We start from the raw sequence: 16649 nt of genomic DNA, 5'->3' as shown, positions 1-16649 counted from the left end.
TTGATGTGAGGCGGCACGGGCAGGGGAACTTGATGTATTGCTTTACAGCTTGGTTTCAAGGGAGAAAAAAAAAATCCCTGCTATTCCCCATAAGAGGGATGCTAATGCCCATAACTGAAAGCAAATGTGAATTCCCAGAGAATCCGGGGTTTAAGTGTTCCTATGGCCCACGGGAGGGGAAGTTAAGTCCAATGAAATGAAGAATCTGAGCTGTATCTCATAATTCTAGAGAGGGCATCATCCATGATTTATGGACAAGAATAAAACTAAGGTTAGCCAGGTCAGTTCTGTTCCTGTGAGTACAATCTAGCCCACGGGGACACAAATCAAAGTCAAGGAGCTGAAGAAAACTCGACGGACCTCACCTGCTTCACATTTACAGAGGTTACGGGCTGCAAGAACCACCTTCATGTTAGCTTAGGCTGTGAACACAAATGCTGCCGTGAACGTTGAGTGATCTGAGGTCATACCTTGGCATTGAGCAAAGTGCAGAGGCAGCAGGAGGATCTAAGTGGGTGGGAAGGATGTGCAATGCGGCCTGGAAGCCTTTCCATGGGGAAGCCCCTCTCCCATTTGAAGTTTTCTCAACAATTTCGATGACTCAGATTGTATCAGAGCCACATGTAAAGCAACACCAAATATTATGATCCAGGGTAGGGCACATTTGGAAGCAATTTAGGTGTAATTGAAATAGCTAATTGTCCTGTAAAAGCACAACAAACGGTCTACTAGCCAAACCCATGAGCAGGTCAAGTAGGTTAATATTTTGAGCTTGTTAGTTTGGGTTTGTGTGTTGCTTTAAGGATTGTGTTTGATGTCTACTCCACGGGAATATTTCCATTTCTCCTTTTTCCATGATCACAGCCTCTTCTACAATACAATGACTGGTTAGAGGTTAATTTTGCCAGATGAGAAATATAGAAATATTGTACTGTCTCTTTATAATTATCGTATTTTGGCCCAACCTGTCTAAACAACTTGAAAAAGGACAGAGCATTTCAAATCAAAGCCATTATATTTGCATATACAGAAGAGTTAGGGCCACCCACGAGAAAAAAAAAATTAGAGGAGGTAGATTTTTTTTCATCATTTCATCACTTTGAGAAAAAAGTTGAAATTTCGATAAAAGTCAAAATTTCATAAAGTAGACCTTCAAACCGGTAAATCAATATTTTTCTTGGAATTTTGACTTCATTCTCGAAATTGTATTTTGACTTTTTTCTCAAAGTGCATGATGAAAAGAAAAATCAACCTCCTCTATTTTTGTTCTTATGGGTGGCCCTGATACTCTTCTTTATGCACGTAACTGCAATAAGAATAAAAAAGAAAAAACACGGATTCTTGGCCATTTCAATGAAACAACTGCTTTATTCATCGTCAGTAAACTGCCAATTGTATTTTATATCACATAGGCCCAGAAACTATCATATAAATACGATGATTATCGTATATCTGGCAACACTGGATGAGGAGCACCATTTTTAGACACTGCGAGAAAGGAATTAGGTCTTTATCACCAGCAGATTTACAGTATTTTCCATGAATCAATGTATTTAGTGGCAGCGTGTCAGTTTTAAATATGAAAGTGATCGTAAAGCCTTTACAGTTACAAGAGTACCTCTTGTCATCAGTATAAAAAGAAAAGTCTTCCTATAATAAAAAGCAAACCAGACAAAGGTTGAAAGATTGCAGGAGACAAAGAGCTTTGTGTCTGGGGCACTTTTATTTTGTCAGTGTGTCTTACATTCAGGTTGGCCTGGTGCCAGACCAGACATCATGTAAAAGAGGGAACAAAAACTATTATTCTAAAGTTCAGACAGCCTGCGCTTATAAAAACAAAGTCCATCAACTCAGGTGTCACATAAATTCTACATCTGTTTCCCCCCGATACCGTGGCATTGCAATCGACAACATAATAGAACTATGTCTTACTTAATTTCTCTGTCACCAGAGTTTATGGCAACTGTCAAGGAACAATTATTCTCTACTCTACAAGAAACATGAATCTATTATCGACGTAAAAGTGACATGAGTTCAAACATGCAACAGAACCTAAAAAAATAAACATTCTTTGTATGCCCCCAGCATTGATATGAGGTCTTAGTTGTGTCTGAGCATGACAGTAGTGTTTGAACAAGTGATTTTTTCCTTAGTCCTAAAAGGTCCACTTTTCTCATACAGTATTGGAGATAAGTTAAAACTACCTGGAGCTCAAACATCTGAAAAGACATCCCGGAAGCAGGATGCGTCAGTCCCTGAGAAAAACCAACTGAAGGAAGTCTGTAACAAATGTGTCTAGCTACTCAGTTACCCTCCGTTTCATTTTTTTGTTCATTGATTTCTTTTTCCATCTTCTTTTGCCAAGATGGTTGGTGAACAAGTTATGATACCTCTCGTCCTCCTCCTGTTCGTCCTTATCCTCTTTGTACCAGGGTCCCCACACGCCCCCATTGTACTGAGGGTTGGACCGCAAGTCTATCGCCGGGTAGCGTACCGGCACAGCAGTCTTGTTGTACTGCGCTAGGCGCATCAGCATCTTCTTGACTATATGTGGAAAACGCTGGGACAAGTCCACTCTCTCGTAAGGATCAGCCGTGATATTGAACAGCCAGATGGACTTACCCCGGTCCCAGCGGACACGCTCGTTGTGCCAGCGATTGGTTAGCCGCTGGTTGGAGAAGGTCTGCGGGGGCACCCAGTCACTGAAGCCGGGCACACCGGTCAAGAGCTTCCAGTGGCCCACTCGGAGAGCAGCTTGGATTGCCGTGTTCCATAAGCCATACCCGGCCTTCCATGAACCATTCTTGGCTTTGATGTAAATTGGGTCAATGTTGTGAAGAATGTCCTGGCGAGGTGAAGGGCGGCCTTCGCTGATAGCCTCCCAAACATCATACCCATCCAGATTTAGATCTTCGTCCAGAGTTCCCTCTCCTAAGGTCACCAGTGTTGGGTACCAGTCAGTAATGTGGACCAAAGATCGACATTTTGTCCCTTTATTCACCAATAGGGGACTATGAACAAACCCCACCGCCCTGATGCCCCCCTCCCAGTAGGTGGCCTTGCTCCCCCTCAAGGGCCAGTTGCTCCCTCCGTTATATGGCTGGCCTCCATTGTCTGAGGAGTACACTATGACTGTGTTGTCATAATAACCGTAGCGCTTTAGAGCTACCGTGAGGTTGTGGATTGCTTCATCTAGGCAGGAAACCATGGCGGCATATTTACGCCGGTGCAGGTTCGGTATGCCCTTATAGCGCTCGAGGTAGCGGGCAGGGACCTGAAGCGGGGAATGAACTGCCTGGTAAGCTAAGTAGAGAAACAGGGGTTGTCTGTGAGGGTCGTGATTGGCTAAAATGCTGATAGCCTTTCGGGTAAACATCACAGTAGAGTAGAGCCCGCGGTCCTGTTCCCAAGCCGCCTCCTCCCCTTCATACAGATCATAGCCACACATACCGGGCCCTTCACATTTATAGTGACTGTAGTAATCCCCACTTCCCAGCAAGGATCCGAAGAAGGTGTCAAAGCCACGCTGGGTCGGAAGGCAGCCACGTTTGTAGAAGCCCAGGTGCCACTTCCCCACCATGTGGGTGGAGTAGCCGGCTTGCTTGAGCTTCTGGGGTAGGGTGACGTTGTCCAGGGGGAGGCAGTTAGGTTGAGTGGCTCGGATGATGGAATGCTGAAGGCCTGTATGAATCTGATACCTGTAAAAGAAAAGACATGACAGTTGTAAGTCTGAAGAGAAAGAGGAAAAAGGAGAGCAGATAGGAAAAACCTGGTGGATTAAAGTAGTGTTTTTGTTAAAAAGCCGAGGTAGTGAAAATGACATAACCTTATGCAGAAAATTTGCTGAAAAGCCTGCCTCAGTAGTGATTGCCCAAGCTGTCAGAAGTTGCATAACCAGTCCACAAACTGAGCCAGGTAGGACACTCTCTGCTGCACGAATGTACTACTACTACTACTACAACTACTACTACTGCTACTACTACTACTACTACTACTACTACAGCAACTACTACTGGTGTTGCTACTGCACAGTCTAATGTTTCAATAACATAATCTAAGCACTAAATATGCTGCCAAGAGAGTATTTGTACTATAAATGACACACTAATACCTTATTCAGTGCAGGTCTAATTACAGTGGATCCAGTCCAAAGCAAACACATCTGAGGCGACAGAGGAGTGCTTATGAGCTGGCGAAAACTGTTTAACAGAACATCGTGCCGTCAAGCAGTGGCGGTGAGAGAAACAGGATGGGTAACGGAGAGAGCGACTAAAAACAGAAGACCTGTCACTCAAGACTCGACAGGAAACAAAGTTGTGACAAAGCTATGGCAGTTACAGAAAACTAAGAAAGAAGTATTAAATGAAGTGCAGAAGAGGGACTTCTGATAGGAAGTGAAAATGTAAACATGTGTCTTTGGCACAAAACGGCCATATTACATTCATCATCTGCAGACATTTAACAGAATGTCTGAGTCAGAAGGAACACTCTCCACCCAGTGGAGTTTCAAGACTCTCCCAATCCCAAACCACCACAATGTCAGTTACCGAGCGATTAAAAACGTCACCAAGGATGAAAGACATTTCGGAACAAAAGTGACGTAAGAGCTTTCTTAATAAACCCAACAAAGGCAAGTTAAACAGTGCTGTTACTGTATTACCACACCGATCTGGCATAACATTACGACCACCTTCCTAATATTGTGTAGGTCTCACTTGTGCCTCCAAAACAGTTGTGACTCAACACAGAATAGACATGGGCCTTCTGAGGGCATCCTGTGTTGTCCAGCAACAGATGTTGGTAGTGGGGGGCCTTAAGGTCCTAAGGGTTGAGGGGAGGGGCCTCTGTGGATCATCCCACAGATACTTCAAGGAATTTAGAGGCTAGGTCAACACCTTGCATCCTGACAATATGTCATTTCCATGGGGTGGGGGTGCCTTGTCTGGTCTCGGTGTCCAAGTAATGTCAGGTCCAAAAGTTTCCCAGCAGAACATTTAATTGTCACAAGATGGTTCAATGTTATTCACTTCTCCTGTCAGTGGTTTTAATGTTGTGGCTGATCAGTGTATACTGTATACAGAATATCTGAAATAAATGGGTCGACTAAACTATGATAACATTTAATTTGACTGCATCCTGAGCCAGACTGGAGATCAACTACTGCACTTCTCATATTCAGCAAGAAACATAATCTCGGTAGTGTGTCCAGATCTTTTATGCTTGTTTATTGGTTTGGTTTTAGCGGCTTGGTTTATTTTATCTGAGACCTGACCAGAAAACAAATTTTTTGAAAAATAACCTAGTTTGCTTTCTTTCTTTCTAAGAGTTCTCTGAGAATGTGGTTTTCTAATTACATATTTTCGTGCTTTCTGTGATTCATCAGCCAGGGTTTGCGTTTATAACATTTTGGTTAATTTAGTTTAAGGTTTTAAATGTTCAGCTCTATTTTTGACCGAGGACTCTTCTCGGTTCCTTTTTTGGTCTATCTGGGGAATTATTTGAACAGCATCCAAATATTTATGCATTGCACATTTTGAAAGGATATACAACCCCAGTCTAGTTCCTTTTTTTAAGCAATCAGTTAAAAGCTGTAAGTGGTGGTATTTAGTGGTCTGACTTTAAAGCAGTCAAGCCAACTTTGTCATTACTGATAAGGGTTTTTGGCCCATAAAAAGGCAGCTCAGCTGGAACTTTGGAAAAAGCTCTTGGAATACAAAGCACAAAAAGCTCTGACTTCATCTCGGTCTGACTCCCTGCGTCTGCTTCGAGTAAAAAGCAAGACACCCGAGACCCAGGGAGCTGACACACCCAGACGCTTCTTCACCTTCTTCCCCCTTCTGAACTTCTCCCTCTCTCTGTTGAGGTTAGGGGGTGTGCAGTCAAACTGTCACCGGGGAGAAGGAGTGAAAATGAGTGTTTGGTTTAGGTTTTCAGTGAGAGGGACTCGGTTGGAGGAGAACCAGAAGGTGGTCAGGCTCGGCGGAACCTCAACCTCCCCGTGGACAAGACGAAAGTCCTTGTGGGTTTACACCACCATGTGTGGGGGTCGTGTTTCAAACAAAACAATAAACCCATTGATTTATAGTTCAAATCCTACACTCAATAAAACATGAACCAGACAGGAACATTAACATGCAGTACACCCGTCTACAGCGTCCAATCCCCTTACGCCACCAGGTTGTAACAGAGACATTTTATAAGGGTTTTTATTTCAGTTTGTTCAAATTAACTGTGGTATAAGAATATCTGTGATAAAATAATACCTGTGCGAGTGTACGCTGATCAGGCATAACATTATGACCACCTTCCCAATATCAGGTCTCCCTTGTGCCTCCAAAACAGTTGTGACTCATCAGAGAGTGGACATGGGCCTTCTGAGGGTGGTGCCCTGTGGTGTCTGGTGTCTGACAGCATGTTGTTAGTGGCGGGCCTTTGGGTCCTGTGGCTTGAATGGAGGCCCCTCTGTGGATCAGTTTGGGATCTAGTGAATTTGGAGGCCAGGTCAACACCTTGTGGTGTTCTTCATGTTTTTTGAGTTGTTCCTAAATCGTTTTGTGTGGCTGCATCCTGCCGGGGATGACTTCTGCCATCCAGGGGTGTCATTGCTATGGGGTGGGGGTTGCCTGGTCTGGTGGAGGTAGGTGGGTGGAACATGTCTAAGTAACACTAACATGAATACCAGATTCAAAAGTCTCCCAGCAGAACACTGCAATGTCACAAGATGGTCAGTGTTATTTACTACTCCTGTCAGTGGTCATAATGTTATGGTTGATCGGTGTAGATCACCCACACTTTGGCTCAGCCCATTGCATCATTGCAGTTTTACAACCCTAACCCTAACTCTAGTTTTACATGGAAATCAGTGTAGCAATACACTTCTAATAGAAACATATGTGCTTGGCCAGAAATGTGTCTGTGGATGACTGTCGACAAGTCAGGACTCAAGCAGAATTTGTAGTATATGGAACAACTATAATAGACCGATGCGTTTCGGCTCGTGGCCTTCACCGCCGTCATCCAGTCGTTCCATATACTACAAGAGCAGCTGGAGTCTTGACCTCTCTGCATTGTCCATACACCTTGGAAGCAGGTGAAGAAATGCATTTTATTTCCTACAGCTCTGCAGAAGACTGATAAAGCAGGTTGTTTGATGGTAAGAATGCAATCCAAATGCTTGCAAAGTCTTACCATAGTGACACCAGTGATGACACAAACAGTAGTGACCAGACTGAAAAGCAACGCAAATTTGGGTGCATCATTTCAGTGCCACCGAATTCTTATTCAATTGCTATCACATCAGTTTTTCAACTGCGTGGATGGTAGTAAACCTAAATGCCTGAGGGGAAACGGTCAAAAGTTTGTACAGAAGGTTGTACTTCATCACAATCAGCGGCAAGTATCGGCCAAGGTGATGTAAAAAAAATCTCTATTCAGAAGTCTGGCTCCTGTATCGTTTGAAACCTTAACGATACCCATCCCTAGTGAGGTCATGGTAGTTTTACATATCCGCCATATTTATTATTAGGTTTAATATTCACAGGCTGGATGGCAGGCAGTTTCTGCGTCTAACACAGTAATTTATTTCATCCAACAGCCGATGTACTGACACAACAGATGTTATGGATTTTGTTCGTGTCTATATGAATTTGTCTGACAGCTCACCCCTCACCAATTTCCTCACGGAAACCCTGACCCACACTATCCCCAGAGTGTTTCAAAGTCAGCTGTAGTCGGTTGGAGACGCTATGAACGTGTGTCCGGGAGCTTTTGTTGCCTGTAGAAAATTACAGCGTATGTGCTGCACTGTGCTTCGCTAAAACAAATCTGGGTTTGATGCGTTCAAAACATTTGGAAATCAAGTTAGGAAACAGTACTGTTTACAACATGGGCAAGCTGATTCCCACAGATCCAAATCTGGTTCCCAGGACCTTCAATATGTTTAACGCCACAGTGCAATTCTGAATATGATACCTCTATTCATCGCAAGTCATTGAGGTCAGGTCATTGAATTCAACATGGGACCACAGTGAGTCTAATGGAAGCCAAGACAGTCTTGGTTTCAAATGGCAATGGGAAGAATTTTTAGTAACTTGGTGGTCCGGGCAGGGGGACCTCTGATTATTAACTAAACCATGTTGTGTGGTATAAAGAAGGCATTGTTAGTCATTAGGCACTACAGTGTTAAGTAGAAAACTGAGTAATGGATTGGAGTGAATGGCGTAAGTAAAGCCAACATGTGTTTGTGGGTAAGACAACGACATCAACAACAAGATGTTCACAAAGCCTGGCATGGGAGTGTGTTTCAAGAAAAAAACTTGTTTACTCCATCCACCCATTGTTAGAAAAAAAATGCACATAATATGTAATTTACTCCGTAAAGAGAGAGGACTTGTAAAACCCTGTAAAAATCTAGCCAGTGTTTCCACAAGATAAATACATGATGAATTTAGCCCTGTTATTTGCCCGTAAACGTCTAAGAAATGACTTTCTGGATGTGCTATGCTCCATTATCTTCCATTTATAGGAGGGATAATTTCTCTGCTTCTAGCCCTCACTTCATTTCCTTTTATTTGACAAGGAGGTTTTGCGTCAGTGCCAAGAAAGCAATGGGAATGAAACGAGCTCTGTGAATCTTTAAAGGAAAAAAAAAGTAATGAGCAAGCATGGAAAACACATATACACATGCGTGTGCGCACATTTATTAAGACATGCACAGCATGCGTGTGTGTGTGATACAGTCACTTTATGAGACCATACCATTGCTCACACACCTCCTGCACGTTTGATGGTGTTCACATACCAAGAGGTTACAGCCGTGTAATGGGAATGTCATGCTAAGTGCGGCCTGTGATCCCTCCACAAATCAGTCAAACTAGCCTGAGGTCTAAGGAAAATGCTACAGGGTGTAGAACAAAGATTTTCAAAGCGTCCCTGTGTTGTGTCTCTTTGACATGTGAAGGGGCTGACAGGAGAACTAGAACTTGACTTTGCAAGTTTTGGGGCACCTAAAGGACACTTCAAGCTCTTTTGTATTTATGAGACCTTAAAATAATTACTGCACTTAACTATTGGCCTCTGGAGACATTCCCTCCTCCTAATGTCCAATGTGACTGATTTATAAGTTCTTTTAAAACCAAGCAGGGCATGAATGGGCAACCACAGCACAAAGGTCAAAGTTTCAGGGCCGGATATCTCTGCATCTTTTATTTAGCATGGAGCGAAGCCATGCACCGACAGGAAATTTCTTATAGGTAGCTCATTTCTGAATCTTATCATATGCTAAACGCTGCTCCCGAACTGAAACGCAGATTTGTGGTCTTAAATGCTGCTATAATCACAATATCTCTCTGGTTTACTTACACAGCCACTGAGCCACAAAGCCAACAAATCACACAAGCCATTAAACCCGAATCATAGAGTGTAGGCAAATCGCCTGAGTCCCACAAGACAAGTACGTTGGCCACCGCTCCAGCCACTGACGTTGTGGAGGTTCCCAGGCAAACCTGCCGGCCAGCCGGCTCAGGCCTACTAAGTTGTTTCTGCTCCACGTCTTCTTCACATATGGTTCAAATAAGTAGCCTCAACCCGACGCTCTGCATTTAATCAAAGTCAGCCGTGAAATAGCCCGTCTTATTTCCCTCCTCCTATTCGGCAGCCTCTTCATTTACCTTCCTTGCTATCCCTGTAGTCTTACTTGTTCCTTGGCCTCTCCGCTCTTAGGTTAGGGAGATTTCCAAGATGCAACAAGTACATTCTCTCATGTCGGCATCGGCAGCGCAAATATCCTCTTGCTCCTCGAGTTAGGGGTTAGGGTTCCAGAGTGAAGGAGGGAAGTGAAGCAATGACAGGTCACTGAGACGACAAGAAAAGGGTGACTGAGAGGCAGTGATGAGTTCAAGATGAGTGTGGATGGAGAGAGCGGTAGTGGCATAAACAGTCCTAGCAGTTGAAGTGGATTGAAAAGCAGAGGTCTGTGATATAAATGAGCTGTGTTCAGGGATGTCAGAAGAGTCTTTTGGAGTACAGCTGCTCTAGCTGCTAGAAGTCTGCTCCTCATTGCCTCTGGGCCCCTGGGCCCCGGAGGGCATTATTCATGTTTTGTTTGTTGATGGATTATAGCAGCATACAAGAAATATATATCCTATTCACCATTTTCTTACTTGTAAAACCAGTTAGAAATTGTTGGCATTACACCAAAAGTCCTTCTGGATTCGGGGACCAAAACAAGAGCTGAAATGTTTGTTTATGACGTGTGCGACATGCCAGAGAGTCCACATGCTGGATTTGCCTCGACAGGTAACTTGACATCGCTTGCAAGCCCTGGAACATTCAATCTTTCACGCTTCAGAAGCGTGTTCACTAAATTACAAAGGACCTCCATCATCCCAAACGAGTTTCAGAACTATTGGCTTCACCTTGTTCTGCTAACGTTTCTCAAACAAACCTAACACTTCTTAATTTTAGGTGCTGCCGGGAGGGATCCATGAGAGAGAGTGATGGGGATGAAGAGCCCAGCTCTTAACTTGAAAGGCGGCTCCACCTTTAAGCCTCTAATCTCATCAGTGCAGCTTAAAGAAAACCAGAGAGGTTGGAATTTTTCTGATGCCATGGGTTTCCTGGGGGCGGACAGTGTGGACAGCTGTTGCACCAACAGCTGTGCACAACTCCATCTATATATCTGCCAGGTCTTTTTGTCTTCGCCTTCTTGGTTTTCATAATCTCATGTCATGCTGAACAAAGTCTTACTACAGTCTAAATCCTGTCCAATATGTCTTGCTGCTACTTCCAAGGCTGTGGAGCCAGAGCTAGAATACAGTTGTCTATAGCAACTGGTCACTTTATTTTCTATACACCAATCAGTACAATCATGATGAGCGTTTACATTTTGTGCATCTCATGGGAATGGTGTAGGGAATTTGGTTCTTGAAGCTGGCATGCTGGTTGTGTGAGGTATGAGCAGGTGGAAAGAGCTTACTGACAAGGGCCAAATTATTATGCATGACTTGGTTGCAGCTTTTCAAAACCTGCAAGGCTCCCCTTGAGCACTGGCAAGGACCTGCTGATAATGGTATGCGTAAGGACAAGCATCTTCTACAAGTTATTGAAATGCTACTTCTTAACAAGGAAGCTTGCAACAGGTTTCAGTGTTGTAACGCTAGCCCCTTCCTTTCCTTTGCCAATGCCAGTAGTGTCAGAAAGAGAAGTGAACTAGAGTCAACATCAAATCAGATCCAAGCTATTGCAATCCATCCCTAGTCAGGACCCCCAAAGAGAAAATAAATCTAAGGGGAGCAAAAGATTGCTTAACAAGTAGTGTGTCAATATTCTCCTAAAAAGCCTTTAAAAACATTCCCTCAACTAGAAAAGAAAATAGAACATCACTCTTCAGCTGATCTGCTGTAAATAACGTTATTGAGAACCTTCGTCCAATGTGACCAATGGTTCACAAGTAACCAAATCCTGTTCTACTCTGTCAGACATTTAAGGTTTTAGCCAGATTTTGCCAGATCATTGCAAGAGCAGCCACTCCCTTATCCTACACACAACTGCTGAACCAAATCCTCAGGAGTCACACAAGACCTAATCTCTCTGAGAAACACTGATGACCTGCTTCTAAACTGATTCATTCGGTGATTTCCGAATGCAAAGATCCAACCCCATGATATTTCTTGGGAAAAGCCGGTGCGAGAGGTGAATATAAGATTCTTTGAGGGTTTCTTGTATTCTGTTTCTCATTATGAAGAGTTGGTGCGACAACCTTCCTTCTTCAGTCACTTTCACGTATCCTAGCTATCAAGGCCAGTGTCATTTATAGTTGAGGAGTAGATTTTACTTGCTAGAAAAAGGCTTTTAATGACTGTAAGTCATGAACGCGTTGTAAACACAGATACAGGATACTGTAACATCAGACATACTAGAATGTGGATCAGTCACACCAGTAGAAAACACTGGCTTACCGGAGCTTTTTCCCTGACACCTTGTTTTCATTCCACTTTGCATGTGTTGTGTTACAGCTGAGGTAGTTTTAGGGCACTAATCTAATCTGTCTTTCTGGGATTCTGGGTTTGAATCAATGCAGATTTGTGGTGTTGCCCCACAGAAATATTCTTGTTTAAATAATCCTAGCATTACCCAGAGACAACAGGCCTGAGGAGGCTGTTAAGAAAGAAAAGAGAAAACCTGTCGCTCTGGGTGACAGCTGAGCAAAACAGAAAAAGTGGAGCATTGCAAAGCTCCTCGGCAAGCACAGAAAAGCCAATAAAATCATAATAAAATCTGATTAGATGCAGTGAGCATGCCGTCGAGTTCAGATGCAGGTGGTTACCACAGTAACCAGTCTAAACAGCATCTAAAAGTGTAATCGGGCTCTTGTTTTGCATTCAGTCCCGCACACAGTCTGATATTTGTTTCGACATGTTGGTGCGAGTGCCAGGAAAAAAAGCTTTGAAATAACTTTGTTGAAGCTTTAGTGAGCGTCCAGCTGACAAAGACAGCTGATGTTAACACGCGGACGGATCGCACGCCTTCACTCAAACCCGACCGCAAACACCAGCGCTCATCTGCAGCCGTCCGTCAAGGCCCCACAGCCTGGAAACTTAATTGAATCTACACCTACACTTCCACGTGCATGTCAGCCGACGTTGGGGCTCCGCTCAGAGAGATGGGAGCAGCTTTAAGAGGCCCAAGCAACCGAGAGGTGGCTGCACTTTTCTCATTATTTTCTCGGACGCCTGCCAGAAAAACAGCGGTGCCCAGCAAGCCTCGTCTTTTTTTGTTTTTTTCCTTTTGCTAAGGAGTGGAACAGATGGTGGAGCTGAGGCGGGAGCCCCGCAGAGCTGCATGTACAAAGAGGGGAAACAATTGATGTGAAACATTCTATAAGGAATCCACAAAGCCCACGCTGCTGCACAAGTTAACCCTCTATTATGTCTTTAAAGATTTACGCTCTGCTCCCTCGGAGGTTGCTAAGGCAAATCCGCTGGTCAGAAAATGTCTTAACTGAAAGCCCACTAACAAGGTATTTCTAAGACCTGACACTGTGAAAACATGCAAAGATAAGCACGTCTTGACATTAGAAAAGGCGTCTTTTGTATGATGTCTGAGCAGATTTATGGACGTCTATGCAAAACATGCATCTGGAATAATCAGAGCTTGCTGAATCTAAAATATATCTGTCAGTTTCTTGTGAGCTCAGCTTTGAGTTATTACTCCAAAACTGCAGCTGTTGACGCCTACAAAACCTTAACTGACTCCCATTCAAACAGTAACAGCTAACACAGGCCTTTATTATGGATGCACCAACTTTTTTCAATATCAAAAGCCACAAAACCACATACCACATAACCTAACCTCGTTGTTGGGCTCAATGTAAGCGCCAATGCTTCATCCTTAACATTACACTTCCAACGATATCTCCGATCAGATGTTGGGGCTGTGGCGGTGGCAACGTTTGAGAATAAAAACGAAACATTTATGCCCGTAACAGACAAGGTGGCCCTTAATTATTAGAATGACTGTCAGTGTGCTAACATTACATTGATGTAAAGTGGTACTGGGTGTGGCTCTATCGGAACGTAAAAACTAATCAGACCAGGAGCTGTATTGGCATCGGTGCGTCCCGAGGCATTATGGTCTTAATCAGTAACCTGGTGGGCATTTAGGAAGTGAGATGTGAAGAGCAAACATTGGCTGTAATTCTGGTCTTCAAAACATTTAAAAAGTGTTGCTATGGATTAAAGTCTGCAGGTGCCCACAATGCAGCACGATCACATTCGCTGGAAAAATGTTAGGAAAAGGGAAAACTTACTACAGGTTTGAAAAGGTGAAGGGAAACACACTTCTGCTAACCAGTCTCCCTGGGGACACCTTTCTTAGATGATATCCAAAAAGAAAGAGAACCGGACTCATAGAGTATCCCGAAGACGTTTTGCCACTCATCCAAGTAACTTCTTCAGACTGGTGTCATTGACAGAGTTTCTGACGGGCAGCATCAGCACCACGGATGCTCCTATTTAAAACCCAACTCCTTCAGAACTGAAGACTTGGATGAAACGTCTTCAACAAACTCTACAAGTCCATGACCTGGATGATTGAGAACCTCAACAGACATACTCGTTTTGATAACTACGTTGTTATTGTAATTCACAAAGCGAAAAAGCTTAGTTACATAAGCTGTACTTCAACTTTAAAGGGGCTTCTCTTTAGGCTCCACAGAAAAGATCACTTGAACCATTTGGCTGCAGAAATGCAAGCGGGTATGAATGCCCTGCATATATTTCATGATATAACATGTTTATGGGTATATGTGTGTACATTTATGTATATATGCATGTATGTATGCATATGTATCTGTGAGTATACTGACTGTCCATGCTGCATATACCGATCTATATATTAGTGTTAATATTGTTGCAAAATACTTATACAGCTGTATCCTGTTCCCTGTTATTGAGCTTATTTTGCACTTGTTGCTATTTGCACTTCTTGGTTAGACAGCAAACTGCATTTAGTCGTGTATGTACCTGCACTACCTGTATTGACTCTCTATACATGTTCATCCTTTTGGATGTTGGTGCTCTTATCTTCACATCGTCCACTTGACAGACGTTATTTACCTCATCATTCAGTCCCACTTTGTTTTAATGAGGATTACTTTGGGGGGTGAGTGCATCTAAACCCTAAACAAACGCGTTTAGTTTGCGTGAATCCAACTGAATTAACTTCCTTGCGACGCTTTCTGTGAATCGCTTCTGAAAATAAAAAGATTTAGACTTCGCCGTCTTTGCACCAAGCCTTTGAATGCATCATGCACATTTTCCTGGCTGCCCCTTGGAATGGAGTGCAGAAATATGTAGAGGGCTTAATAACCGTCTCTCTGACAATAAGGAACACAACATATATCTGGAATGAGCGTCTGCACCGTTCCAGCTGATTACAGAGTCGTCTGGGTTTTATTTCCATTTCGACTGCAGCCTGACAGAAACGTGGCAGACCACTAGGAACCCTTTTAAATATCTTTTTTTTTCTTTTTCTTTTTAACTCCATATATGAGGGCTTCTTGAGGGCCAGACTAGTGCCCCCCTAATGCACGTTACCTGCCGGTCATGAGTTGGCTCCTGGACGGGCTGCACAGCGGCTGCACGTAGTAATTCTCCAGCTTGACTCCCTGCGCTGCCAGCCGGTCCAGTGCCGGGGTTTTGATCTCGGAGCCGTGATACCCGACGTCCCGGAACCCCTGGTCGTCCACCAGGATGAAAACGATGTGGGGCTGGGAGCTCGTCTTGCCGAACTCGTTCCCTCTGTTGCGCTGCGCGGCGTTCCAGTTTTCCCACGACATCTGAACGCTCCACGTCTTGGAGACGATGAAGCCGAGGAACAAGCTCACCGGGACCCACAGGATAAACATGATTCAGGCAGATCCGGAGCCAGCGGAGGGGTTACTGGTGGAGGTCCGTGTGGCGCTGTGCGTGTTGCACATGTTCAGGGAGAACAGCAACACTTGGAAATCGGGTGCGCATCGTGTTCAGTCTTTTTCTTTCCCCTCTTGCAACCGCACAGTCCTCTCTGACAGGAGGGGAAGACAAAAAAAAAAAGAAGTTAGGACGCAGTCTGTGAATCCACTTGGAGACGAAGTAGCTGCATCTCCCCCAGCTGCTGGTGGATGTTTAAGGTACGCAGTGTGTCAGCGATCATTCCTCCGGCTGCGCGGGTTTCTGAGTTCCCAGAGCTCCGACGCGCCGCGAAGCAGCTGGTGAGGCCACTTCACAGCTGATGTTCATCCTGTCACACGGCTTCCAAAAGAGAGAGCGCTCCTCCGAGGACTGGATCCAATCACTGGATGGTGTGTTCAGGAGGAGGCAGTTCCATGTGCGCTTTATCATGCTGCGTTCACAAGCTGCCCCCCTCCTCCTCCCCTCCCTCCATCTCCACCCCTACCCGGCTTAACTCCTGGTTTTAGTGGGAGTAGTAAGCTGCAGGCTGCAGATGTCTAAATTAAAAAAAAAAAAAAAAAAAAAAAGGAAGGGGGAGGGGGGTTTATTGGCTGCCATAATTATAATATTTCCATTAAAATGTGTTATGTTTGCTTGTCTTGCATGTTTGAGAGTGATGACTGTGTTTCTGGGAAGAACTGCAGTGTTTTGGCACTTCTATATGCATTCGTACCCATTAGCATCCTTACACAGAGACAGGGGGATTTACAGTCAGACAAAAGTGGTTGAAAATCCAAATAAAAGTACAGTGAAGTTGGATATATAAGGTTTATATAAAATATATGGGATATACAATGTGCTGGAATATATATAATGCAATAACGTTAATGCAATAACATGTTATTGTGTGCAATAAATCGGTTTAAAGATGGTATTTGAGTGTATGAATGGCACTATACAAGAGAACATACACCGATCAGCCACGACATTAAAACCACTGACGGGATAAGTAAATAACATGTTGACGATCTTGTGTAGTGATGTTCGATACCACCGATTTCCTTTCCGATCCGATACTGTGGCAGGTATCGGCGATACCGATCCGATACCGATCCTTTGTGTAAATACGTTCTAATGCGTCTGGTAAACCTAAAAACAAGTAATGTATTTCAAATCATAGCTTCATAAAGAATACAAGACATCAGCGTAATTTATTTA

The 16649-nt window shown here is 43.8% G+C and overlaps 1 protein-coding gene across 1 annotated transcript; it reads right to left on the bottom strand.

Moving 5' to 3' along the window:
• Positions 1-1344: 1344 nt before the first annotated feature.
• arsj (arylsulfatase family, member J) lies at positions 1345-16309 on the bottom strand. The gene is made up of 2 exons (XM_047578599.1): positions 15096-16309; positions 1345-3698 (listed from the first exon to the last, which is right to left on the bottom strand). The coding sequence occupies exons 1-2, from the start codon at positions 15404-15406 to the stop codon at positions 2300-2302; spliced, it is 1710 nt and encodes a 569-aa protein (XP_047434555.1). The 5' UTR covers positions 15407-16309; the 3' UTR covers positions 1345-2299.
• Positions 16310-16649: the final 340 nt, after the last annotated feature.

Source organism: Mugil cephalus, chromosome 1 (assembly GCF_022458985.1).
Source record: "Mugil cephalus isolate CIBA_MC_2020 chromosome 1, CIBA_Mcephalus_1.1, whole genome shotgun sequence".
Classification (NCBI taxonomy): domain Eukaryota; kingdom Metazoa; phylum Chordata; class Actinopteri; order Mugiliformes; family Mugilidae; genus Mugil; species Mugil cephalus.
This window is presented reverse-complemented; position numbering and strand designations above follow the sequence as displayed.

What these genes read in the sequence shown, in the direction of transcription:
- arsj (XM_047578599.1), bottom strand. Translation starts at nt 15,406, where the DNA reads ATGTTTATCCTGTGGGTCCCGGTGAGCTTGTTCCTCGGCTTCATCGTC. An exon ending in AGCCAACTCATGACCGGCAG is followed by an intron (nt 3,699 to 15,095) that starts GTAACGTGCATT and finishes TTTCTTTTACAG; the next exon opens with GTATCAGATTCATACAGGCC.